Below are 25,402 nucleotides of genomic sequence, written 5' to 3'. Positions count from 1 at the left end.
GTTTAAAAAGAATAAAGGAGGAAGTTCTACCTGGATATGACACTGATGAAGCATAAAGCAAAATTGTGCCTTGATTGATTATGTCTATCATATCGTGCACATATAAGGACAACTTATTGCTTTGCAAACTATTTCCCATGAACATATATTTCTAGTTTTAGCAAATATCTATAGACAAGAAGCGTTTTATCTTTACCGTAACTTCTGCCTCGAATTGTACCTTTATGTAAGGGTCCACTATTTCAACGATCGGTTGCAGACACGCCGATAATACATGTTGAAAGAACATGTTTTTGCATCATGTCACTGTACTGCATTCAGGACCTGATGCTCTTCTCTAGGGTTAAAATATATCTTGGGATTTTTTTACCTGCACCAGTGCCACATCTACAAATCCTTATTCTTTCAGCATTTTATTTTGCAGTAACCACTTGTTAATTACTTTTTTTGGACTTCAACATTTGAGCGTAAAGACTCAACCAAGTCCAGTTGACCTGTTTTTAGCACTTTATACCATGACCTGGATGACTGAGGATCTCCACAGACATTTGAGCATGAACCGGTGCTTTTTCCATCGACATCTAACATCCAGAAAGCAGCTAGAACAACAACCTCACTGGTCAACAGAAGTCTGATGTTCTGTGGTGCACGTGGCTTCAAAACATCTTTTAATGAACATGAATTTGACAAGATGGACGAGGAAACTTTCGAAGGAGATAAACAGTTGATTATATTTTCCTCTCGTGCATATGCAGAGCTGGTAGAAGGGAGAGGAGAGAGATCGACTAGTTCCTGAGTTTCAAATTATATTAAATTCAAATTATTTTAATTGAATTTAGGAGAGAAAAACCTGCCCACAGGTCATCTGAGTTTAAGACTCCTGATTTTGTAGGTCTCTTTTTAGTGAGGACTCCAGCCTTTTATCGCCCTCTGGTGTTCAAAGTGTCTCTGTAGCAACCATTTGTCACATGAATTAAAACTGGGCAAAGTAATAATTGGTGTGTAAACAAGTTGGTTAGATTTAATCTTTTACTGTTTCATTATTTCAAGTATATGGAACTGTTTCCCTATAACAATCATTCAACGTGCAAAAGAGTCAGAATGTGAGGATGTTGGAAAACTAAACATTCAAATGCATCAAGCATAATTATGTGTTGAAGGGCGATTCTTATTAATATTCATTATTCATTATTTAGGGCAGACCAGACAAATAAGAAGTTGTTCAAGGCAACAACCGCTGTAACATGTCCTCACAGGATGACTCTCATCCAAGAACTAAACCCAGGGGTCTCGTCGTCCTGCCAGCGTGATAAATGCCAACGCTGCAAATTAAAAAAAAAACACCCTCCTGAATTAGAGGAGACATTATTTCTACTTGAAGAATGAGCTCAGCCCATAAAAGCACAACAGCCCTGCAGTGGTTTTACTATTTCATTTTCGTAATATATATCCTCGCTCTTTCTTCCCTTTCTTTCATTGGGAGGAAGATGCTGTTGCAGCTGGGACGATACCTGAGGAGCCGCAGTTCGGTCAGAAGCGTGGGGTTCTGCTGGGCTTTCTCCGGGGTCGGCTGAGAGGCCTGTTCGTGCTCCAGACGTAGCCTCTGGATCTCCTGCAGGATCTCCCTGAATAAATCAGACGAGATAATAAAAAGATATTCATTTATTAGTCCCGCAGCGGGGAAGCTGTTCAGCAGCAGTGGAGAAGAGATTCTTTGAAAGTAGTGATACATTATTGAAAAATCCACTCAAGTCTATATTCAATTTTTAACAGTATTATGAGCAAAATATACTTTTTAAGTACGAAAAAGTAAAAAATACAACTCATGCAGAATGACTGCTTCAAGAGTGTTCTATTTATTACCATTATATATAATATACCTTTTATAGTGGATCTATTATAGAAATAAACTATTGAATTATTATAAAAATACGTTACTGTTTTAATTATAGAGCTTTAGAGGTACTGGTAGGTGGATTTTCGTGAGAGTCAGGCTAGCTGTTTCCACCTGTTTCCACTCGTTATGCTAAGCTAACTAAACCGCTGGTTATAGCCTTGTATTTACCAGACAGATACTAAAGTGCTATCAGTGTCTTAATCTCATTCCAGGAAAAAAGACAAAACTTGTTTTTGTCAAAATGTTAAAGTATAAATTTTACTATATTGTGCTTATTTGTTACCTTTGCCAAAGAAGTTATGTTTTCACCCCCATCCGTTTGTTTGTTGCTTGATTTGTTTGTTTGTTAGATTAAGGCAAGATTATGATTATTACGCAAAGATTATTGGACGGATTTCCATGAAAATCCCATAAAAGTTTGTTTTTTGGGATCCAGGAATCTCTGATCACTTTCTTTAAAATTGCAAGACAGGGTGCTTTTCTCCCCAGAGAAATGATTCATGGATCTTGGAGAAGAAGAAAAAAAGCATATTTCGGGGACTGATATTAATGAGTGTGTGCAACTTGGTGCAGCTTCATTGAATTTAAGGGCACCGCGAGGCCTTGGTGGAGGTATGCGCTCTACTAAGTGCCATCCTAGTTTATGTTTAATGTGCAAATGCAAGGTAATAAGTAACTACAGCTGTCAGATAAATGTAGTGGAGTGATAAGTACAATACTTCCCTGTGACATGCAGTAGAAGTATTCAGTAGCTACAGTAGTAGTAGTAACTATAGTTTGGTACTTAAATAAATGTGCTTAGTTATACCACTGCAAATGAATCAATACAAAGTGATTGATTTCCACTGAATAAATGATGTTTAAGTGAATCGTACCTGTTTTTGTTCTCCAGCTCTGCAATCAGCTGTCTCTGCTGCTTGTTGGCATCAAAGTTGAAACTCAGATCTGTTGGAGGACACTGTTGCTGAAATTTAAAAAAAGATCATAGAAAGAAATTAACAACAGTGTGTAAACAAAGGCCAAACACCAGCAGCTTCCCTTTGACGACAGTGAGCAGTCATGACTCTGCTGGAGACTGATTCTTCTGCATGCAACATGGAGCCTTCCACATAATGCAAATAGGAAATCCAATCAAACCCTAAACCCACAGTAACCCCACATTAACACTTTCTGACTTGGAATTTTTTGTCAATCCAAAATAATATATAAAGATTTATTGCAAGCCAAGTTAAAGTCCTAATCCTTGAGATTTTTGTGAAACCAAACCACAATTTACTCACGAGGAAGTCACAGGAAATAAAGTCATGTGCAGCGTAATTCAAACTCGTGAATTTCAGCCTGTTCCTTCTCATTGCATCGGATCTGTTTCCCTTTAGTTCTAATGCTAACCCAACATTTCCTACTGCAGCTGCCTCACATGAAAAGAATGCAACTGACAAACTGCAATGTATTGTGTTTGTCACTTTGTTTAGAGCCGACTGTGATCAGTTATTAATAATACGTCTCAAAAACCAGACAAAATCCATTTCTTGTATCCTAAATTATCCAGGAAATGTTGACTTTTTTTTGTAGAACGGGATGGAACTGGAGACGAGTCGTCCTTTTTTATTTATAGTCAGTGGTCCAGCTACTCATGCCTTGGGCAGCATGAAATCTGATTACAGTTGCAGTTACTTATTTATTAAATCAATGTGATTTCTCTTTGTTGTTTGGGTGCTTTTTCTGTTGAATCTCTGATGAAGCAGCTGCTGAAGAAGAAGTTGTTGTTGTATTAAACTGTACTTATTGTTTTCATGCTGATTGAAGATGTCGCCAAATCAAGCAGGCCTGAAATCTTAAGGATTGCAACTCTTGACATGTGTTTCCTAATTCATCATGTTTCAAGAAAAGTTATCAAACGAGTAAAACTGCAGGAAAATAAGTAACCTCATCTTTCCCGTTCCTCATTATTTATGACTGAGAACCACAACAGTTTAACTTCAGTGGTCTTTGAGCTGGACCACTGACTACTAGGTTCTCCAGCCACAAAGTGTAGTGCATTACAATAACTAGTCAGAGCATTAAACATGAAATGCAGGTCGACTGGAGACCACCGCTGGGGGCGTTCTGCGAGACACTCACGGTGGAGTTGCCCGCCTCGGCTGCCAGGCGGGCAGCGTAGCGAGCGATGAGGCGGTGCTCTTCATCTAGCCGGCTGGGACTCTCCAAGACACTGTCCAAAGTCAGAGACGGAGAGATACATCGCGCACACACACACACACACACACACACACACACGCACACGCACACGCACACACACACGCACACACACACGCACACACAACGCACACACACACGCACACACTGAATCCATTGTCAAAAGCTCCTATGTAAGTAGAAGGAAAAGTTTGAGCAGTCAAAGTGATCATGTAAGAGAATTTGCATGAAAAAGGAAACTTTATAATTAAGGTGACCTTAATTTATGACACTTGGCTTTGACTCCAGTGTTGACAGACAGTCTGAGTTAATTGGTCATAACAATGAACGGAGATGGATAGGACAGAATGCAGGATGCCAAATGCATTTGCGACCGTGCCAAGGCCCATGCTGGCCATTTCATCACTGACTGGAAATGTCAAATACGGCATGAGACTTTAAATGATCACGGGCGTGGCATATGGCGTGGACAAATGACTGAACATATGCTGTCCTTTCTCGGCAGCCGGCCTGAAATGAGGAGTGAAGGGGAGCTGAAATGTTGCCGGGCGCCGTCTAACTGCGACTGGTGAGCGAGCGATGATTAAGATCATTAAACACAATCTGGCTTCGAATGCGCTGCAACAACCGCAGCCCCTGCACGGTTCACTACCCAGGCCCTGAAACGACACCAGCAAACCGGCTTTTTAATCAACACTTGTGTTCAAATCGTATATCTTTCTCAAAGCAAGATTAAAAAAATTAATAAAAAGCTGCCGGTGTGATGAGATAATTTTAGCAAATCCCGGCTCCTACCTCGCTTCTTTAAAGAGTTCTTTTGTTTCATTGAAGTTATCTAAAAATACTCTGCAGATCATCCGACTTGTTTCAAGATAACGTCCACTGACTCAAGAGAACTCTGCAAAAAGGAAAAAAGTGAAATCGCTCCACAAACTGTAAAAGCACTTCCTTTTACATCCTTTTTTAGGGAGGATGTCGAAAAATGTCCTTTTAAATGGAACACTTCCTAAATAATTTACAGGCTCGTCCTCGGGCGAAAGCATCGACACAGCCTGAGGGTTCGTGTAGGATTAAAGTAATACATTAACAAGCATCAAGGAGCTGCTCGGGGTTGGATCGGGAGAAGCTGTGACCCTACACAGACTTTTCGGGGTTGGACTAGATGTCGGGATCTGCAGGCCATCAGTCTGGATGCTGCCTCTGGCGTCGCTTCTTCAGGGAGTTTCCCAGCGATGCCAGAGGATCTGTGCCATGTTTTGGACCAAGATGCACGAACTGCCTGGAAGCCCTCCTGAACTGGCATCGTTCCCAGGTAGTTTTATTTTAGTCACACATTCTCTCTTTTCCTTTTTTTTCCACTCAAACACAATATCTCGCAAAGTGCTGGTCCCATTCTGGTAAGAAACTGATACACAACTGATTCTTTCGACACTTAAAAACATGAAGGTCAAAACTGAAAACGGAATTCTGAACGTCACATTTGAAGAGGTGAAATTTCTCGCTTCTAACTGCATCTTAAATCATTATAGATACATTGATGTAAGGGTGGGAGGCGGGGAACAGCCTGGACAGGTTGCAGGCATATTGCAGGATATAGACAAAACCATCTGACATTCTCGATTTAGAAATTCCCAATCAACCTAATCCACAATCTGCATGTCTTTGGAGTGTGGGAGGAAGCCAGAGTAACCAGAGAAAACCCACACAGACACAGGAGGAACACGCACACAGGCCAAACCAGGATTCGAACTGGGAACCTTCCTGCTTTGCCACCGTGCCGCCCTTCAGCAAATACATTCTCGGTTATCTAATTCTATGTTTCAGGTCCCAGTTGTTGTGGTGAGCTGCTGACTCAGTTCATGTCACCTGCCCTCTATCTTCCCAGGCTTGAGACAGCATTTTCCTTAGTTATTAAAATTTTATCTCCCGCTGCCGTGGTTCTGCATGACTAACAGGTAATAAATACAGCGGCGGTAGCGGCGGTTCACCCTTGGAGGACCAGCGCTATAGTGAGCGATTGTCTTCGAGAGCGAGAGAGCGAGGGAACAGATGCAATGTCAGCAGAGCAGACAGTATCAGAGAGCGGACTGCGATACAGGCTGTAACGCTCACTTTCCCCTCAACCTTTTCCTCCAACTCCGCACTGACACGCTATCATGAATCGTGTTTTTGTAAATTCTGTCTCTCGTGAAAAGTGGAATTTGAAAGGGTCAACGCACACAGACGGCTCCGGGTGCTGCTCTTCAGATCGGGGCTCCTGGGCTGAGGCAGAGCCACAAGGAGCTTTGCATTATTCAGAGGTGACATCTTTGACTCAAAGGCAGACAGGCCAGCGCAGGGTAATTCTAACACCAGATTAATATTAATAAACCAAATGTGACACAAAGACAGCCTGGTAGCGACCGGTCCTCTGTTGTCTGCAAACCGAACCTCAGTGAAACCTGCTCCTTCCCTCCTCATTCAACACCTTATCTGCCGCTCTCCAACACCAGGCTCAACGCAACCTATTTTGGAAGCGTCACACTGGCTTAATGCGCAATTCCTGCCCCAAATATGGCAGCTTTGTAGTTGTTATGCCCGCCCGAGGCAAACAGCATCCTCGGTGCATGACATCTTCCCAAAGCAGCTCTGACTCACGGAGCAAAATGTCAAGACAAAGGTCATCAGGCTTCTTCATTACTGCCACAGTGAGACGAACCTCAAGAGAGCAGCGTCGCCTTCCACTTGTATACGTGCTGCAACACGTGACGTCTTCCACTGACCTCCACGGGGTCTGGAAGCAAGGCATCGTTTTACCGCCTCCGGTGTCCCCATCTCGTCAGCTTCCCTCAGACCTGCTCTAATCTTGATGCTGTCAGCCCACAGAGACATGACTGCACTGCACAAAATGTTCCTCCGCAAGAACCTTAATCTAGTATTGATTGTTGGCATCTCATTTTTATAAATACAGAAAGGAAATCTTCCAGCAGTGTTAGATGATTTAATTGTCTTTAAAATGTAAGGTATCTTTGATATATATATGATAGAATAATGCACTTTTTAAGGCTCATTCTCATGTATTTTTCGCAGTGTGCACGCTGCCCTTCGGCTGCCTGGGTCCTGGTGTAGTCCTGTATGATAACCCTGCCCAGAGGAGCAAAAGTGTGTGTGTGTGTGGGGGGGGGGGGAGGTGCCATTCAGTCTCTCTCTCTCAACTGTCTACAAAGCCTTTGTCTGGATTTCAAACCTGATCTTTAAAAAGGTGGATGGTCACACCTCTATTATTTCTGTACAGTGGACGGTGACGCCTCCTCCCTGCTAATGTGTTGTGGGACGTCCCGAGTCCCTAGCGCTTCCGGAGAAATTCACCCGGCGCGGACCTGCAGGACAGAGTGCGGATGCATTACGGATCCCCTCTGCATGCCCTCCATTATCCAATTCAAAATCACAATGGTTCATTACCACACTCTGAATAAACAGCAACAGAGGTGGCCTTCAACTGAGAGGGGCTCAAATGAGGGGGCAATTAGGCAGCTATCATGGAGCGGGCGCCTGCTATCTGCTTACATGGTGAAGGCTCCAATTCTATCATGATCTATTTGTCAAATCAGCCCTTTCAGCGGGAGCGCTCACACACCCTTCATGACAGCGGAACAAATCTCCCTCTAAAAATACACTCACAAGGGCAATGCTGCTCGGATGCAAAAAAAAATGTGTGTCAAGTGTGAGAGTCAAGTCAAGTGTGGAGCAAATAACATCTGTACTCCTCTCGTTCCCCCCCCCCCCGATGAGAGAGGATGTGTCACCTTATTCTGAGGACACACTAAGACTGAATTCCGTGTGATTAAACAGATTTATCTTGTAGGCGTGTAACTTAAACTGATGTTTTGTCATCTTTAAGCAAAACACTTAGGGGGGGGATAATCAAGTCAACCCAGTTCTGTGGAATAATCTGAAAACACATCCTTTAAAAAAAGAAACATTGTGCCTGGGGGTGCTTACCTTTTGGTAGGAGTAGGTGCCCCAGAGGACATGAGAATTGTGTCGTTCATGTTGTTGGCCACTGGTTTCGGCTGACTAAAAGACAAGATTAGAGGTCTTTAATTCTACACTGCAGAGGCCTGTGGTGCTTGTCACCAGGGAATGGAGGAGAGGGCATTTGCATTGTATTAATATTCATAAATCAGCACAAAAGAGGGCGAGAAGGGAGGCAGGTGGCGACCATTGCAAACTCCTGATTGGTGGATGCCTGTTGTGCTCGTGCTAACTCAAGAACTGTCGTGAAATAATTGACTTTTACCGCAAACGGCAATCTAGACGTTTTCAGGCTATTAGCTTAAACTTAATTAACAAAAGCAAAAGCGACAACAGCCGACAAGAAATCTAATTAAAGTGGAAGCCTGTGAAAAACCAGGAAAGGTGACATTGTGGGAGGTAATTTGTGCGAGTAAACAAAGCAATGGGGTCCATCTGGCGGCGGAATCAGCGGCCCCCGACGAGCTCATCTACGCCCCGGACCACGGAGTCTCATTAACGGATCAAAATATCTCTCCGCGCATCTCAGGTGCTCTCGGCGTCACACTTCAGCCGCCACAGAAAATAGCAGCCTCTCGCGGCGCCACTTGATTTTCACGTCTCTGTGGCTGCATCTCCTCAGTCTGCACGGATTTATCTCACTGCAATGACTCTACTGTAACTGACTATTTTATTTAAAGCCCTCGTTAACACATAAAACGCAACAGCATTGTGTCCAGTAGAGCGTATATGTGTCCAATCAGCATTTTCCTTTTGCCAAATCAAACTATTTATATCCACATTGTGCAGAAGACTGTTATCAGCATGAAGCACCAAGAGCCTTTTACCCCTCCGGTGTCATAAAGTGCCTCAACAGTGCACATTTCTTTTTCTTTTTTTTATTGTGAGTATTATTGTGCTACTACAAACAAAACAGTAATTGGAGCAAGGGAAAAAATAATGATATTCAAATACCAGCAGTGTTATTTGCTCACAAATGAAAGTACATATTCCCCTGCATTAATGAGGACGCTCAAGGGGGTGAGTGTGTTCTTTTTAAAGACACACTGCGATTATTGGTTCATGCATTTAAATTTCCCTCAGGACAGTGGTCTCACAGATTTAAAAGAAAACCACGGATGCTCCTCAATGACAAGGTCAACAGTGCCACTTCTGAAGTTTCCGAGGCAATTGACAGGAAAAAGGAAAAAACTGCCGCTACTCAAACCTGCACATGTTTCCCCGCGTTCTCCCTCAAAAGCAGAGAAACACTCCAAGTAAAACCCCACAACCGCTGCCCCTCACTCAACGCTCATCGTGTTACAGCTTTTTTCCGCTCTGAAGGTGAACTCCAGCCCGACGACGAGACACTTACCTCTGTGGGGAGAGAGAGCACCTGCCTGCAGGCTGGCAAAATACATCCAACTCCCGCTGCTGCTGCTGTTGCCAGATGCCTAACCTGCCCTCAACTGAGCAGGCGAGCATCTCAATGTACTACACTGCTGCTGTCTCCAAGGAAACTCGGCGGTCACATGACTTTATGACGACGTAGATTTTCTCTATCTCCCTCTCTCTCTGCCTCACACACACTTGCGCTCTCTCTCTCTCTCTCTCTCTCTCTCTCTCTCTCTCTCTCTCTCTCTCTCTCTCTCTCTCTCTCTCTCTCTCTCTCTCTCTCTCTCTCTCTCTCTCTCTCTCTCTCTAAGCTCTCTGCTCTGACTCCGTCTTTCCACCTCTCTCCAACACACTTGCACTGGAAATTAGGGAAATGCTATTTGCTCAACTTGCAAACCTCTAAAACAAAAAGCAGCTCTCACCCCTTCAGGGGGGGAAAACGTACAATAAACTGGCCTCTATAGTAACTGCATCTTACCTCTTCCCCAATTTTACCTTCAGCTCCTCACAGAAGTCAAAGCTCCTCACAGCTAACCTTCTATAAATAATCATCAGTCCTTCTCGAGTACGCAGTGGGGTGCAATGGAAAAAAAACCCAGCTTCTTCTTACGTAAAAGCTTCGGAGTAGCCAAATTTCATTTCCCTCTAATATTTGGATTAATTCTAACAGGAGTCCTGACTCATTCACATCAGGATCTGCAGCGCTGTGGTTCGCTGACTGGAGATATGTTGATTAAGGACTCACAGTCGGCCACACACACACACACACTCACACACATTCAGCCGCTGCCTGGAGGTCAAATGGGAGCGAACTGACAGAACATTTTGGAACTAAGACATCAAAGTCTGCAATGCGCTAATCCTCCTTCTACCTGTGCGTCGAGAATGACAATGTACCCCCCTGTCCGTGCACTTGGCAGAGGATCAGGGGAGATGAAGTCTGGAGGATGCACACACACGGACTTTACTTGGGAAAGATGCACGGCTAAAAACAATACGCAAACATGAAGCATCCCCTCCTGCTGGCAGCCGTGCACGAATTATCCTGCAAGGCTGCCGGTGCCTCGGCCATAAAAAAAACCCCAATGGATCGTACTCACAGAAAAGTGAATTACATGCCTGCTCTCTCCCATTCTAACGACCCTGATGGAATTTGCATTGACCCGGAGAGTCAAAAAAACGATGTAAAACAGAGGAAGGCATTTTGAAATATTAAGGGATTTCTGGGGATTATATAGAGAGTGGAAAATTGGTTGCTATGGCACTGAGAGGTCTGACGCTAAAGTGTGTGCCCCATTAATGCAAAGTAAGGTAAGAGGCCTATTTTCCACTTTCAAACTTTCCTCGCTGAAAGTCTTCCAGCGGAGGAAGTCTGAGGCAGGGCTAAGTCTGAAGGTAAGAAAGCTGTATCAAAGATTTAGAGTTCCTGAGACAGACAGTGCATCCCAAACCTATAACTCCTGTGCAAAACACAAATCCCCAAGAATCTTGCTGACAGTTTGAGTGGGGGTGGGGGGAGACAATTCACAGCTCAGTTTGCCGTTAGACTTTGCTTTCACATGCCAGTAAATATTTCACAACAGTATCAGAATAGCTGCACTTTGTCTGAAGACGACAACGACGACTCGAGGGGGCCAGACAACCGGGAGACTCATGTCCGTTCGCTTTGGGACTTTTGATCAAACTTGACGCTCCAACCTGATTCTGCCATTATTACTCACTCACAGGCGCTACGTCTCACACACACACACACACACACACACACACACACACACACACACACACACACACACACACACACACACACACACCTGAGAGACCACGCTGATGGATGTCTCCTGTTACACAACATGAAATAACACCTCTTCTCAAACAACATTCATCAGGATTGGCAACTAGCTGCATTAGCTCTACGATACCAACAATACTTTTCTCTCTGTGAGGCATCATCAATATAGCGGAGTCAGTGAAGAATAAAACCGGAGGTTTGGCAGTTTTCCTGTGAATAATCATCTGAGGGATCTGGTGCAATGAAGGATTTTCAGGAGCCAGCAGGGAAATCCACATGGGAGTGATTGGCAGATAATGTGTTCACCTATAAATTCTCTAAAATTGAAAGTTAATAAATTGGGATTAGTCCATTAATATTTCTACATTATGGCTCAAGGCGGCAGATTTACAGTTGGATTTAAACAAGTAGTTCAACGTTAGGGGAAATATTTGCTTTCTTAATGAGCGTTAGTTCTGCTGCACACTAGAGGATTTACAACTCTTGACCGATTTTCCAAAACATCTAGTCCGCAGCAGCCTTTAGATGAGAATATCAATATCAATTTCAAGATAACGTATAACACGCTAACTAGTGTCAGAGGTGATTGTAAATTATTTTTTCTCCGTTTTGAGAGAACCAAGGTAACTCCACCTGTTTCTAGCATTGATTAAAGATGGAGGACATGGCTGCTCCCCAAAAGTGAAGCCAAAGCGTCTCGATTGCCTCCTGGTGACTGGCCACAGTAGAGGTCATGAATCCAGCCTCCTCCATGTAGGTGGATAAGTGACCTTTTATCACTCTGGTATGTTTTCCCCTTTTTTCATGATATTAAAACGAGGTTTAAACGTCATGATTGACAGCTGAGACTGACTCCTGATTGGTCAAGCACATGTATCGACTGGACCTCGCTACCGCAGCTCCATCCCCCGATCGACACTGCGCAGACTCTGGTGTTCGTGTCCGGGGTATTTTGGCTTCGTTTTTGGATCATAGGAGGAAGTTGAGACTTGTCCTATCTAGCGCTAAGCTAAGCTAACCAGCAGCTGGCATTTAAATGTTACGGTCTCACATCTCATTCTATATTCTGAACTATTAAAAAAATGAAATCTGTACATAATCCCCTCTGTGGGCGTATTCTGCTGCAGATATAAATATTCCTGGAAAAATATTTGCCTGTCTCTTTGTAAATTTGAAGACATACACAGCTAAATATGGAACAGAGACTGAGAATGGCAGTCGGTGATGAATACATGCTTTGAAAGGTTGTCAGGTTAAAAACATCTTTTCACTGCACACTTGATGAGAGGCGCTATTTAATCACCGCACACAAATAAAAAACCTCAACGCACATGGAAACACAAATAGCCGCCCCCCCTCATCAAAGAAGGAGACTTCTATCTTCCCTGCTTCAGACGTAACAATAGAGAGAGACAGACACAGTCTCAGGGGTCAACAGTCACATCCAATATCTTAAAGTCAGTGAACACACATACACACGCACACACACACACACAGTGCCACCAACCCTGAAATGCCATTTGTGAGAGCATGAGAATGCACTTTGTCCACAGAAGGAAGAAATTCCTGGAAATTCCTACGCACAATCTTCAATTTCAGAGGTGACACAGCTCCATATTTTTAAATAACTATGCTATGCTATTCTTATTAAATATTTGATCATTTGACCTGTTTGGTTCTAAGAAGTTTAAAAGGAGAAATGTCTAGTAGAAAAAAAGGTTGGGGACGACTGCATTTATTGATTTACATAAGCTTCTATTGTGATTTGATGATAAATCTTAATTTGATTTAAATTAAAATGGAAATACTTAAAGATTATAGACCTTGAAATTCTGTATGTACTTGAGTAAATGTACTTTCCATCACTGTAAATAACATGATATTCATTATACAGGAAAAACTGCTCAAACAGGACACTTCACTTCAAGAAAATAAATCCCTCAGAGGAAAAGATTTACAATAAAAGACCTTTGCGCGACAAATTCCATCAAACCGAGAGACTCAAATGGACATGAGTCAATATTCTCAGACAAAAAGACAAAACCACGCCACAGATTACTGTTTCCTGAGGACACTGGAGAAACATAATCCAAAAGAGTTTGAGCCACAAATTCTATTCTAATCAATATTAATCTATTTGTGTGATGTAATTTCATGCTAGACAGGCTATACTGCGCGGGCTAATGCTAATCCAATCAGCTCCTCTCTCGGTTGGAAGAAATATCCGGGTCAGCGACCGATTCTCCACATTGTGATGCATCGTAAAAATTGTGCAAATAAAAATGTCATCTTAAATGCATAAGTTTGGAGACAATGCAGAAAAAGAAGACTCCTCGCTCCAGTGGGCAGAGCCTGGAAGTGAGATGTGATTCAGCGATGATGGTTATCTATCACGCAGTAAAACAGGAAATCAGGATGATGTGTTTACACTGTGTCTGTTTTTCTTGGCATTTGCTGAGCTACTTTCTCCCCCGTGATGTGGCTCACTATCAGTTACTCACTGACACTTGCCAGCAGCAAACGCACATACAGGCAGCTCAGATTGATGCTCGTGACTGGAATGTGAAGCAGGGTTTGGTTGTGAAATGTGCCGTGAGAAATGCGGAAAGCGCCGGTGAGAAAAGTTGAGAGATTTCCTCATTTTGTCCTATTAATGTCACAAACAGAAATCATGAATCACTTTTTAAAAACTGAAACATTACCAGATCGAGGCCTAAAGTGTCGGGGTTCCGCCGCAACAACGATGAGGGAAATGTGAAGTGACCTTAGCGACATGGACTGCGGATGCCTCTCTGCGGTGGAATTGATTATGGAAATTGTACTATTTTTCAACTGAAATGTAAATGAATGTGCGGGGTTTAAGACAGCAGCAGAATATAATGCATCTCCTATAATGACTTTGAGGAGCTTCAAAGCCTGGAGTGTGAGATTTACACCCTCGTCTCTGTTTCATTGCCAACAGACTGATGAGGACGGCTGTGCCGTTAGCGGCAGCAGCAGCGGGGACCTGTGTAGTATATCAGCATCTCCACGTTTGCAAATAATCAGGGGCTTGACACCTCCGTGAGATGACGATCTATCAGTCATGACGGGACAGCGAAAATGGAAAAGATGGAGGCAGTTACATGACAAGAACAGACTGTAGATCATGAGCACACTGGGCCTCGCTGCGCTGTTAATCAACACAGCGGTTGGGTAGCCCTCATTAATGACACACACAGTGGCAACAAACACCTTGGGAATGGCACTTACACAGTATGGGCGAGTTCCGGCGGTCTCTCGGCCTGCTCGGGGAACACAGGATGCGGCGGCTCTCCGATGGGGACGCAGCCGAGAGATTTACTGATTGCATGGCTCAGCTTTTTGGCTGGAGACTTCTGTGAGGAGAGCAGGAAAAAACAAAGTGTTGTCACCTTGTGTGATGTATCTGGTGCCGTCACGGTTGGGGGTGCAGCAGAGACGGTGTTAAGCCGCTTCAGGAAGACATTTACATAACTAGGTCAACAGGCTGTTTGCTGTGTCAAAAGTGGGGATCAGCAGCGTTCGGCTGTAGACTCAGGAAGAGCTTGCATCTGCTACGTCAAAGACAGGTTTGTTTGCTGCTGAGATCCAAAAAATTGGTTTTAATGTTGTGACTAATCTGTGGATTTTTTACTTTGTCAAGCCACGGAAAAAATAGTCGAAACTACAAAATAAGTCTTACAGGTCTAGTGTGTAAGATTTAAGAGAAAGGGATCTATTGGCAGAAATTCAATATAAAATAATCCTAGTGATGTTTTCACAAGTGTGTTTCATCTAAATTGAATGAATTGTTTTCTTTAGCCTAGAATGGGCCCTTTATATTTAAATACTTTTTATTTACATTGGGAGTGGGTCCTCTCTAGGGAGGCCCCCATGTTTTTAACAGTTGTTCATTTATAATATTCTTCTTTTCAATTTGTGAGAATTTCAATGTTAAGCCTATTAAATTAACTGCCGTGAAATGTGCAGCAGGAATACAAATGAATACATTTTACACTCGTCATTATACGAGTAAACGTGGCAGCACATAGGAAATGACACAGCGATATGAGCTGTCACAGAAAGGGACGTGGCCGATGATTGTGCCAGCTGAACAGAACACGTACTGATGCCAAAACTGAAGATTGCAGATGGTTTCGTGAGCTGGAAAACAACATGACATGGTGGACAATGTCACAGACGAACGATATACACGAAAAGTAGGAAATCATCCAGAACAGATCGAACATTACCTTCTTGATAAATGTAATCATTTGATTTTTATACATCTCAGACAATGCGTTTCTTCTCTTTACAAATAAACCAAGGAGGACGGGAATTGGATTTAGGATCCAGCGTCTATGTCTTCCTTTATTTCCATTTATTCTATAATGACTGAGCTGTGAGGGAATTTGGCAACATGGTGATTTCAATCAATACAATTTAATTTGCACAAAATAAGTAAAAACCCATCTAATCCCTGTTGGTTTGCAGGACATGTAGCAGGACGGATGACTGCTCCAGGAGAGATATTGATTTCTGAATTGCTATAAAAAGGGAACGACACAATGTAAAATTGAGAGCGATCAGGGTTTTGTCTTACCCAAGACGAGTGCTCCTTCATCTGGTGCTGGTTGCTATGGGGACCATTGGCATGGCCACGCCAGAAGCAGCTCTGACAAAGCTGGTAGCCATGGCACTGTTGGCACCGATACCGGAAACCCATCATGCTCTCGCTCCGGCAATATGAACATTCCACCGGATGGAAGACTGAGCAGTGAAGAGGAGGATTTTCAGTCAGAGCCGTTTTATCTCTACTCACAGTGATACTGACTAAAACCTCTGCATGCAGTCAGATTTAAAGCGGTGGTGGAAAGCAGCTGAGTAGATTCACTCCAGAAATGTACTTCATTCAAAGTTTGAAGTACTTGTACTTTATGTTAGTGTATCCATTTTATGTCATCTAATGCTGGTACTCCAGTATATTTCAGAGGGAATGTTGGCCTTATACACAAATACATTTATTTGACGGATATAATTAACGTTACAGATAAAGATGAAATATCACATATTAGGTTCCCTAACTTGTGCGTCCTTACAAAAAAACATTAATACAGTGTGGATATAAGTAATTGTAGTAAATTATAAGTAATATTTACCTCTGAATCAGCCAATATCAATTCTACATCTTACCATTTTCAACATTAGCAAGTCGGTGCATGAGTGGCAGCCACACGAGACACTGAGGAGGAGGATCTGCCATCAGCACATCCAGAAATGTGTTCAGCATGATCTTCTTCTAGATACAAACACAAACACGCGTGTGTCCAATGAGAGGTGTGCGTTATTAAAAGTTTAAAAAGTAGAAAGAGAAGAGGAAGAAGAAGAAGAAGAAGAGGGTAGGGGTGTTGGGATATCCCACCTGCTGAGGGAAGCACGTCCGCACCGAATGCTCCGTGTAGCCGAACGAGGGGCCCTCGAACACGGCTGTGGGCAGTTTCAGCACCTCCCGAAGAAACTGATCAAACTTGGCAAACACCATGATGCCACTCGAGTCAGAGATCTGTGAGAAAATATCTGAGAGACAGAACGTGTCAGATGTTGTCCTCAGCTAAAAATATGGTGTAAACACGCTGCTGATATTTACATGATGCATGACCCATAATGAATATACACATCAGCTACTACATGCACTGCAAATGAATTCTGCTAGTGTGTTTCAACAGTGCCCCCGTGTGTTTGATTTGAACAACTACAGGAGGCATTCAAAACACTGCATGTTCAGGTAATAACCAGAACAAACGTTATTTTTATTAAATGGAGGTCATTTAGAAAATCTACTGACATGTTATGTGAAAAACAGACAAATATGTACTTACAACGTAGTTTGTCCACAATTTTCCCTCCACACATTGTCGACAGCATTGCTTTCATTGAGAAAACTGTCAGCTTCCCATGGCTTTCACTGCGAGGAGAGAGAGAAGTTAAATCTGGTGAATTGAAGTGAGATTACTGGTTTATAGGAGGAGGGAATAACATTATCTTAGTCTTAATTAACATTTAAATCAAGAAGCAATAAAACGCAGCCTGGTTCAGGGTTTTTGCTGCTTCAGCCGTACTTTGTCTGCAACGACTACACAGCTATAGGCCACTGATGGCTTTAATAAAAGATTATATACAGTTCTACAAATTATTACCAGTCATATCCAAAATTTGGTTGCAGGGAAAAGCATGATGTGTTTTATTCTCTTTCATTTAGTCTGAAACCTTCATTCAAACTGGGAATAATGCTAAGATTAACATTTTACATTTTATGAAGGTACCATGGTAGATATAACATACAGCAAGGCCTGTGAGAAAGTATATAAACTAAAGCCACCAGTGTACTATTGGTCCTAAAGGGTCAAAACTCTCAATCTAAGCCTTAAATCACAGCTTAACACGGCCATTATTAGTCTGCCTCAGGACACCCTAATATCTCTTTAACTTGCCGAGAGAGGGCAGCTCTTTCACTTCAGATTCATTTAGCTCTGACTTCCGAGCAGAGGTAACAGAGATACATGAAAGCTCTTCTGCCTAATTCCGGTTGGACCTCAGGGACAGATCGCGAAACCACTTCCTGTGATTAGCAGACGGTCATTTCCACCAGGTTTCCCAGAGATACGGCAGCATGAGCAATAACAAGGGGGGGGAGGTAGGACCGGAGTGGCCTTACAGATAAAAGTAAACCAATTGAATGGGAAAGGGCAAGTTGCCAATCAATTTGAGCACACAAGGTAAATATAATGAACAAGAGCTTTACGGTCAATAATAAACCTCCGTGCTCCAGGAGGCGCAGCGTCCGGGGCCTCGAGGACAGAGCACACATTAAGAGGAGGCATATACAGTAAAACATCAGCGGGGATCTTCAGCTGATCGAGCATTTTTTTTTAATGCAGCGCATTTTTATATCTGTGGTGTGATGGAAAAACTGCATCTGTATTTCTTCTTTAATCATTTATCAGCTTATTGCCAAGATATCTGAGGCCTGAATCCTGATTTGATGCTTTTTTTGTACAGTGAAGTCTGGGTACCATCTATCATGGGAAGTACTAAGTTAATGTGCATTTTTGTGAGCTTAAAAGTATTGGTAAATTGAGGGTCTACGATTAAAAAACACATCAACAGTATTGTTTACATTGGTTCAGTTTTTTACTTCCTCTGGCAGTGTGGATGATTCTTGGAAAGAGCATTCAGACCTTTGTTTTGGGAAATTAAATACTAATGAAAACAACTGTTTGGTTTATGAAATAGCAGAAAATAAGAGATAAATACACAATTTCCCAGAGTAAAAGGTGATAGGGAGCGCAGACAATCCACACACTTGGTTTTTGTTTTGTGTGTATTTTTGCTTTATAATATTTTAAATGCTTTAATTAATGAGCTGAAATAAATTTCCTTGAACTACTGAATTTAAATAAGACAGTGTAGTAGCATAGACAGAAAATATCATATATATATATATATATATATATATAATGCATTAAAAAAATGCAGGGTTTCTCTTTGCTTAGATTGGTCATGACAATGATTCAACCCTGACTGTTAAAGGAATATTTTTTCAATAGAGCAAGTAGCAGTAACTATCATTATTATCATTACCATTACATGTTAGACTGAGTACCTGCTTGGAAGCTGATTGTCAAGTGCACGTGCTCAAATAACATCTGTTTGTTTGCACTGTTGTTAAAGGTGAGAACAGTGGCCCCTGTGGACAAAAGTGGAGAACTGAACTGAACTGCATAAGGTTATTGCTATTATTATTATTATTACTATCATTATTAGTCGGTTCCAACTTGGCCCTTTGCTCTTTCACACTTAGGTCGTGTCCTATCAATAAAGGCCTTAGTGGCTGAAATAATCTTTATGAAGAAAAGCATCAGTTCAATCAGGAAAAGTTTCCCAGTGTCCCATTCATTCCGGTTTCTCTTTCTCTCTCCCCATGATAATGTTAAATCCAATCAGATTTTGTCTCAGTCTCAATCAGCCAATCACGATGTTGGTGTCAAACTTGAAACCTCTCCTCTGTCGCAGCGATGTCATTGATTCGCTGTGACCTTTCTCCTCCTCCTCCATCACCTCCAGTCTCCGTATCCAGAGCTCATGTAGAGCTCAAGTCTTTCTCATCTCATTCAGATCCTCAACATTCTCTCGCTCCCATCAACCACCACCAGGGTCTAGACTCTGGGGGGGGGGGTGGGGGTGACCACACGCCTCCTACCTGTCATAGGTGGCCACCATGAAGTTGAGCAGCAACCCGATGGACTGCTCCACATTGATCTGGTGGGTGGTGGGCAACCGCTTGTTGAGCTGGTAGTAGATGGAAGACAGGATAGTCTCCAGCCGCGACACATTGATCTCAGCGTTGTGGTCCAATGTGTTGAGGCCGTTGTCGCGAAAGGCTTCGATCATGTTCCAGACATCCACCAGATGAACTGTGAGGGAGGGCAAAACGGACACGCTGCCATCAATCACTCTGTCTGTATCCGCTTTGGCTATTTTCTACTGATCACAACAGATTATAGGAATCTATACGTGCTCTTACGGTTGCATCTCTTCTGCACAAACCGCAGTTTGCAGGCGGTCCTGTAAGTCGACAGTCTGATAACATCGAAGTTCTGAGCTCCTGAAAAAACAAATGCATTTAAAGCAGGGACTGAATTTCACACAAAATGCTTTCACAGATGGATGCCTGTCCACTTCAATGGAATAAAACCAAACACCGTACAAATGCAGTCAGGCTCACTGGAGGTACATTTAAACACCATCGCTCCCTTTGTGTGGGGGGAAAATCAAATATATACGTGCGAGGGACCACGCATCTCCTCCTGTGCAACTTCAAGCCCGTCAAAGACTTACATGATGCCGGTGCTGGCTATGAATAGTGAAAAGAGATTTCTTTCAGTCGACTCCACTCACTCATTTCCATGAAGAGCTGCCTCTTCTCCACCATGGCCTTGCCTCGTTTACTGCCCTCCTCGATCATCCTGTGGCACATCAAACAGCAGAGCATGCAGCGCTCGCTCTTCAGACAGCAGCATGGTAATAATACGCAACACACAGCTCCCTCCCTTTTATCGTCCAAAATCATTAATGTGCCGTGTGAGCGAGCAGGATTTACACACACACGCGTCATTTATGCAAAATGAGGAACATGTTTCCAGAAAATAAGAAGTTTACCCAAAACCTAATAATTCAACATTTGGAGGGTTTAATCCTCATGTGATCATTATCTTTGGGGTGATTTCATGACGTAAAGAGTAGAAATTCTCTTACGTGGTCAAAGCTAAATGTTGGAAATGCACAGATGAGCTGGTGCACCGAAGGACTCAGTGCATTCTTTCGTGTTCGTGATTCACCTTGAACATCAAGGACTGTGTTAGTCATCTCTTACCTTTGTATGGATAGAAAGATTATGTGACTTTTTAACAAATGATGAAGCCGGTTATAGAAATGATGTTAAAGAGTTTTTATGACACCTTAATTTAATCATATGAGCCCACTGACCATGCAGCCATTTTGTATCATTTAATCTCTATTTAAAATCAGTGAAACGTGGAGGTGTGGGCAGCAGTGAGAACCAGAAGTAAAAGATAGTGTCTTGAATATAAAGCGGTGACGGCTCACAGGGTGCAGCTGTGACTCAGAAGGGAGAGCGGGTCGTCCAATAGTAAGAAAGTTGCCGGTTCGATCCCTGGCTCCTCCAATGTCCTTGAGCAGGACACTAAACACTAACGTCAATGATGTATCGTAAGGTGCTTTGAGTGGTCGATAAGACTATGAGCTCTATATAAATCCAGCCCGTTGACCATGTAACGTTGACAAAATTCCTTCTATTCAAAGTAGTTTCATTTTTAGGAAATGGGCTTAATCTCTTTCATGCTGAGAGTCAGATGAGAAGCGTGATAGCTCGCTCAGGTCTGTACAGTAAATAAGAAGCCAGCAGCTGATTGGATTCGTTTAGCACAAAGAGTGGAAACAGTCCGACTCTGTTCAAAATCTGTCTGTCAGCACCTGCAAAGCTGGTTAATTAAAACATGCTATCTCGTTTATTTAATCTGTAAAAACGTGTAAAAACGACAAGTTTGTGGGTTTTTTTACGAGAGGTTTATGTGGCGGATTATTTCTTGGCCGTGTTGTTTTTTGTGCTAAACAGAAAGAAAGAAAATAAGCGCCCGTCTTAAAAGGTCAAACTAGTCATTTAAAGTGCGTTGAGATTATTCATTTAGTTCGACAAAAACTGCACAAAGATAAAAATCGAAGAGATAAAGTTCATAATGCAACTGTTTAAAAACAGACATAATTAATTTCGCCCACAGTGGCTTTAATCTTTGGATGCAGGTATCACATTGTTTGTGGAGGAACACAGAGAATGGAATCTGTGACGATGCCAGACTCCACATCAATTGTGACATTTTTAAAAAGGATTCACTGTTGAACACTTGAACTCGATACTCATAGAACACGAGTTCCCTTTGAAACGATGCAGGTTTGATTATTTCATTCATTGCCTCTGTCTACTATTTTATCATCAGGGCTTTTAAAGTGGAGTGAGTCATTTATTCATTTATAGTAGATGGTAATTGGTCTGTATTTCTATAGTACCTTTCAAGTCCTGTTGACCACTCAAACCCTTTCACACACACACACAGCTATATGCATCTATTTTCGGCGCTTTATCCATCACACGTCAGTCACACACTGCCCACACAGCCGTCAGGGGCAATTAGGGGTTCAATATCTTGCCCAAGGACACTTCAGCACAGGGATTGTGGGAGGTGACTGGGATCGAAACCGCCGACCTTCTGGTTAGTGGATAACCCGCTCTACCTCCTAGTAATATCAGCACATTGGTGGTACACATTTACGGTATATTCTTTGTTCTCAGTAAGACATAACAAATAAACGTGCCTATAGGTAATAACTTCAGCAGTGTATGTAATATTTTAAGGATATTTTAAAAGTGTTTACCTGTCGCTGGCTGAATGTCAAACGTCGAAAAGCCCTAAACGTCAACCCTGCGGAGAAAATGAAGAGTTAGTCTCACTTGATATCAGCATTTCTATGAAAAATAAGCCATTCCTCTCTGATGACACATGGCTGACTTTTAAATAAGTAATTAACACCTCCTGCCTTCTCTTTCTTTCTCCCTCCTTCAAGGACTTCATTAACTCCTAATTTGTGCTTTTGTTCCCCCCCCCCCCACTCCTCCTGTGGAGATATCGGTGAGCTATGGCAGGGGAACACTCCAGTGCCCATGGTCTGTGCAAATGATAATTCTCCATGACATCCCGCTCAGCAGCTCAGCATCCTGTGGGCTAATGACACCGACTGAGCTGCAAAGGAACCGCTTAATGATAATGGACGCAGAGCACATTACGGCTGGCCGGTGACTGATGAGCGCCTCGGACCGAGCTCCCGAAATATGTCTGGATCACTTGGAGCTGACCAACGGAGGACTCAAGGTTCTTCCACCCTCAGGAGGAAGGGGGCGTGTCTATTTTATGTTCTTCTGCATCACACCTCGGTTTACACCCACCCTTCCTCTCAAACTGACCTCCAGTGTTATGACAGGGCCTCATTCCGGTCACCAACTTGCAACTCTCTGTGTTGGGAGGCTGTTATTTCTGCTAACAGGCACCAGCGAGGGTCTTCAGAAAGGCCTCGTCCAATGAAATTGTAATATGTGTGATCAGGGCTGCAACAAATTATTATTCTATCAATTAAGAAATAGAGAAATAAGTGGAGAAGAGCTATCAAAAACCCAAATAAAATCAATTTGCAATAATATAAAACAAAGAAAAGCAGAAAATCTTCACTTTTAAGAGGCTGAAAGAGATTGTTTGGCCCATTTGCTTAAAAAAAGGTCTGAAACCATGAATTCATAATCACATTTTTTTTGCCGAGGGAATGATCTGTGAACCGACTCGGACGATTTTCACAACCGCCAGATATGGCTGCATTTTAAGGTCGGAGGAAAACTACTTTGCACCAAATCAAAACAGCTATTTTTAGGCTTTGTAACTGTGGTGAGGCTCTTTGTAGCTCAGTGGGCAATTCATGACTCCATCCCAGTAAGGATTAAGGGTTCATGGGGCCAGGAAGGCAGTTGCAAAACATGGTCATCTTAATTACATATTGAATCCCCCCCGGTCCTAAAAGTGGCAACCCCCCTCTCCACCCACCACCACCACCAACAAACAATATCTGGGCATTTTTAAAAGGGGCAATAACAAGAGGCACCAATGCACTGTGGAGGAAAAAGGGTAGAAAACATTTGCTATGCAGTGGGAGACACAACAGACACATCAGCAAAAATAACACAATGCTTCATTGTAAATATTCGGCCTGTGAAGTAACTGCAGAAATTCCTGAGTAGGCAGGAAAACTGTGAGCGGTGCATGGCAGCAAATGACACCTCAACGGATTAGACATAGGTTTTATATGAGACAAAGCCAAACAACTTCTTAATTATTCATAGATAAAATGAATTCACAGAGGAGGGCACGTTCACATGCACGGAGCCGGACTGCTGTGATAAAGGGGATTTATTCATTTTTGTTTGCATTCACGTATCTGCACATTAATATCCAGCTGGTACTTGCTGGTGATCGTTACAGGCCCGTGAAGGTGCATCTGACTGTAACCGCACCTTCAGCTCCGAGGTAATGACAACATCCTTTGAGGCGAGTCAACAGAAGGACTGGGCTGCTGCAGTATTTCCCTTCCGCTGACATCATTCACTTTCTCCGTTTGTACCAAGTCTCGATTCTCGCACCGAGCGATGCTGCAACACTTAAAAAATTCACTTCTGGAGCGGCGGTGGCGCACAGACGCAGCCATGTTGCCGCTTTAACTGCCTATTTACCTTATTTCCCCACAAAGGGATCGAGATTCCCGTGAATATTGTATTTTTATATTTGGATGAGAAACAACGGAAAATCCCCCTGCGTCTCTCCAATTGTCAGCGGCTGTCGAATGAGAGGCATCGCGGGGAATTGGCCTTTACGGGAGGAATATCACGCAGGTTGCGTTTAGAGCATCATCCTCATCCTCCTCCTCCTCCTCATCCTCGGCAGCAGCAGCATCAGCATCATCAGATGAGGAGGATAAGTGGTCCAGGGTGAATAAGGAGGATATTTCACAGCCGCTCTCTCACCTCTTTGCTGAATCCGAGCGTGTGTCCGCCGACGTTACAGCTGCCCGCGGCTCGCATCGTCCATCATCGTGTCTCCGGCTCCTCTCCCCCGTCTCCTCCGACTTCAGCCTCGGGAACTGCGGTTGTTGTAGCCGCACACAGAGACGTGCGAGCGCCCCGCTCCGCTCGGCATCATGAAGCGACCCAGCGGCGGAGGACGGCACAGCTCCGAGATGCCATGCGCGCCCACCTACTACACTTTACGCATGTGCGCACGCACGCTGGGTAGAGGCGCGCGTCTACTACTGCTGCTGTTACTCTGGATTATGATCCTGGGGATAGTAGAGAGGAGGTGAAACAAGGAAACACAGATTTAATTCAATTTAAAGGCACATTATGGAGTTTATTGTTGTGATGTCATACAGTCAGAGGACTCACCAGAGACAGGTTTAAAAAGAAATGGTCAGACTCCATGCAGCATAGGTTGAGATAGCCTGGATTTAAGAGTAAATATCAAAATACACAGGGCTCCTACAAATCCCACAATGCAACTCAGCCCTTATGTGAGTTTATCCTATAGTTTGGCTGCTGCTGTTACTCTCAGTTATGATCCTCTAGAGTAGATATAAAAAAAAAAAACACAGACAGAGATATCCTGAATTGAGTGAAGCTCAAAATACACATAATCCTACAATTCCCACAATGCAATTGAGCCAGTGTGAGAGTTTCTCCTAGTTCAGATTCTTCTCTGGATTATGATCCTGTGCATGGTAGAGAGGAGATGAAACAAGAAAAACACAGATGTATTTGAATTTAAAAGGGACATAAAGTCAGAGGACTCACCAGAGACAGCTTCGAAAAAGATAGTTGGAGTTGATGCACAATCAGAGATATCAATCAATCAATCAAATTTTATTTGTATAGCCCATATTCACAAATCACAATTTGTCTCATT

At 43.0% G+C, this 25,402-nt stretch overlaps 1 protein-coding gene across 5 annotated transcripts in view; it reads right to left on the bottom strand.

Annotated features, from left to right (window-relative positions):
• The window catches only part of dtnbb (dystrobrevin, beta b), a 31,217-nt gene extending 6,484 nt beyond the window's left edge, over positions 1-24,733 (bottom strand). For 2 of the 5 annotated variants that reach the window (XM_035168649.2, XM_035168650.2), the window contains exons 1-13: positions 24,469-24,728; positions 22,281-22,327; positions 20,229-20,296; positions 19,855-19,935; positions 19,531-19,744; positions 17,150-17,235; positions 16,693-16,847; positions 16,464-16,569; positions 15,874-16,040; positions 14,523-14,647; positions 4,019-4,109; positions 2,773-2,861; positions 1,512-1,625 (exon numbers count right to left, since the gene is read on the bottom strand). In XM_035168649.2, coding sequence (XP_035024540.1) covers positions 1,512-1,625; positions 2,773-2,861; positions 4,019-4,109; positions 14,523-14,647; positions 15,874-16,040; positions 16,464-16,569; positions 16,693-16,847; positions 17,150-17,235; positions 19,531-19,744; positions 19,855-19,935; positions 20,229-20,295 — 1,295 coding nt within the window. In that variant the 5' untranslated portion in view covers position 20,296; positions 22,281-22,327; positions 24,469-24,728. Of the gene's footprint in view, positions 1-1,511; positions 1,626-2,772; positions 2,862-4,018; positions 4,110-8,074; positions 8,150-14,522; positions 14,648-15,873; positions 16,041-16,463; positions 16,570-16,692; positions 16,848-17,149; positions 17,236-19,530; positions 19,745-19,854; positions 19,936-20,228; positions 20,297-22,280; positions 22,328-24,468 lie in introns of all 5 variants that reach the window. The other 3 variants (XM_035168645.2, XM_035168646.2, XM_035168647.2) reach the window with 3 other exon arrangements.
• Between the last annotated feature and the right edge of the window lie 669 nt (positions 24,734-25,402).

The sequence above is a fragment of the Hippoglossus stenolepis genome, chromosome 10, assembly GCF_022539355.2.
Source record: "Hippoglossus stenolepis isolate QCI-W04-F060 chromosome 10, HSTE1.2, whole genome shotgun sequence".
Classification (NCBI taxonomy): Eukaryota; Metazoa; Chordata; class Actinopteri; order Pleuronectiformes; family Pleuronectidae; genus Hippoglossus; species Hippoglossus stenolepis.
This window is presented reverse-complemented; position numbering and strand designations above follow the sequence as displayed.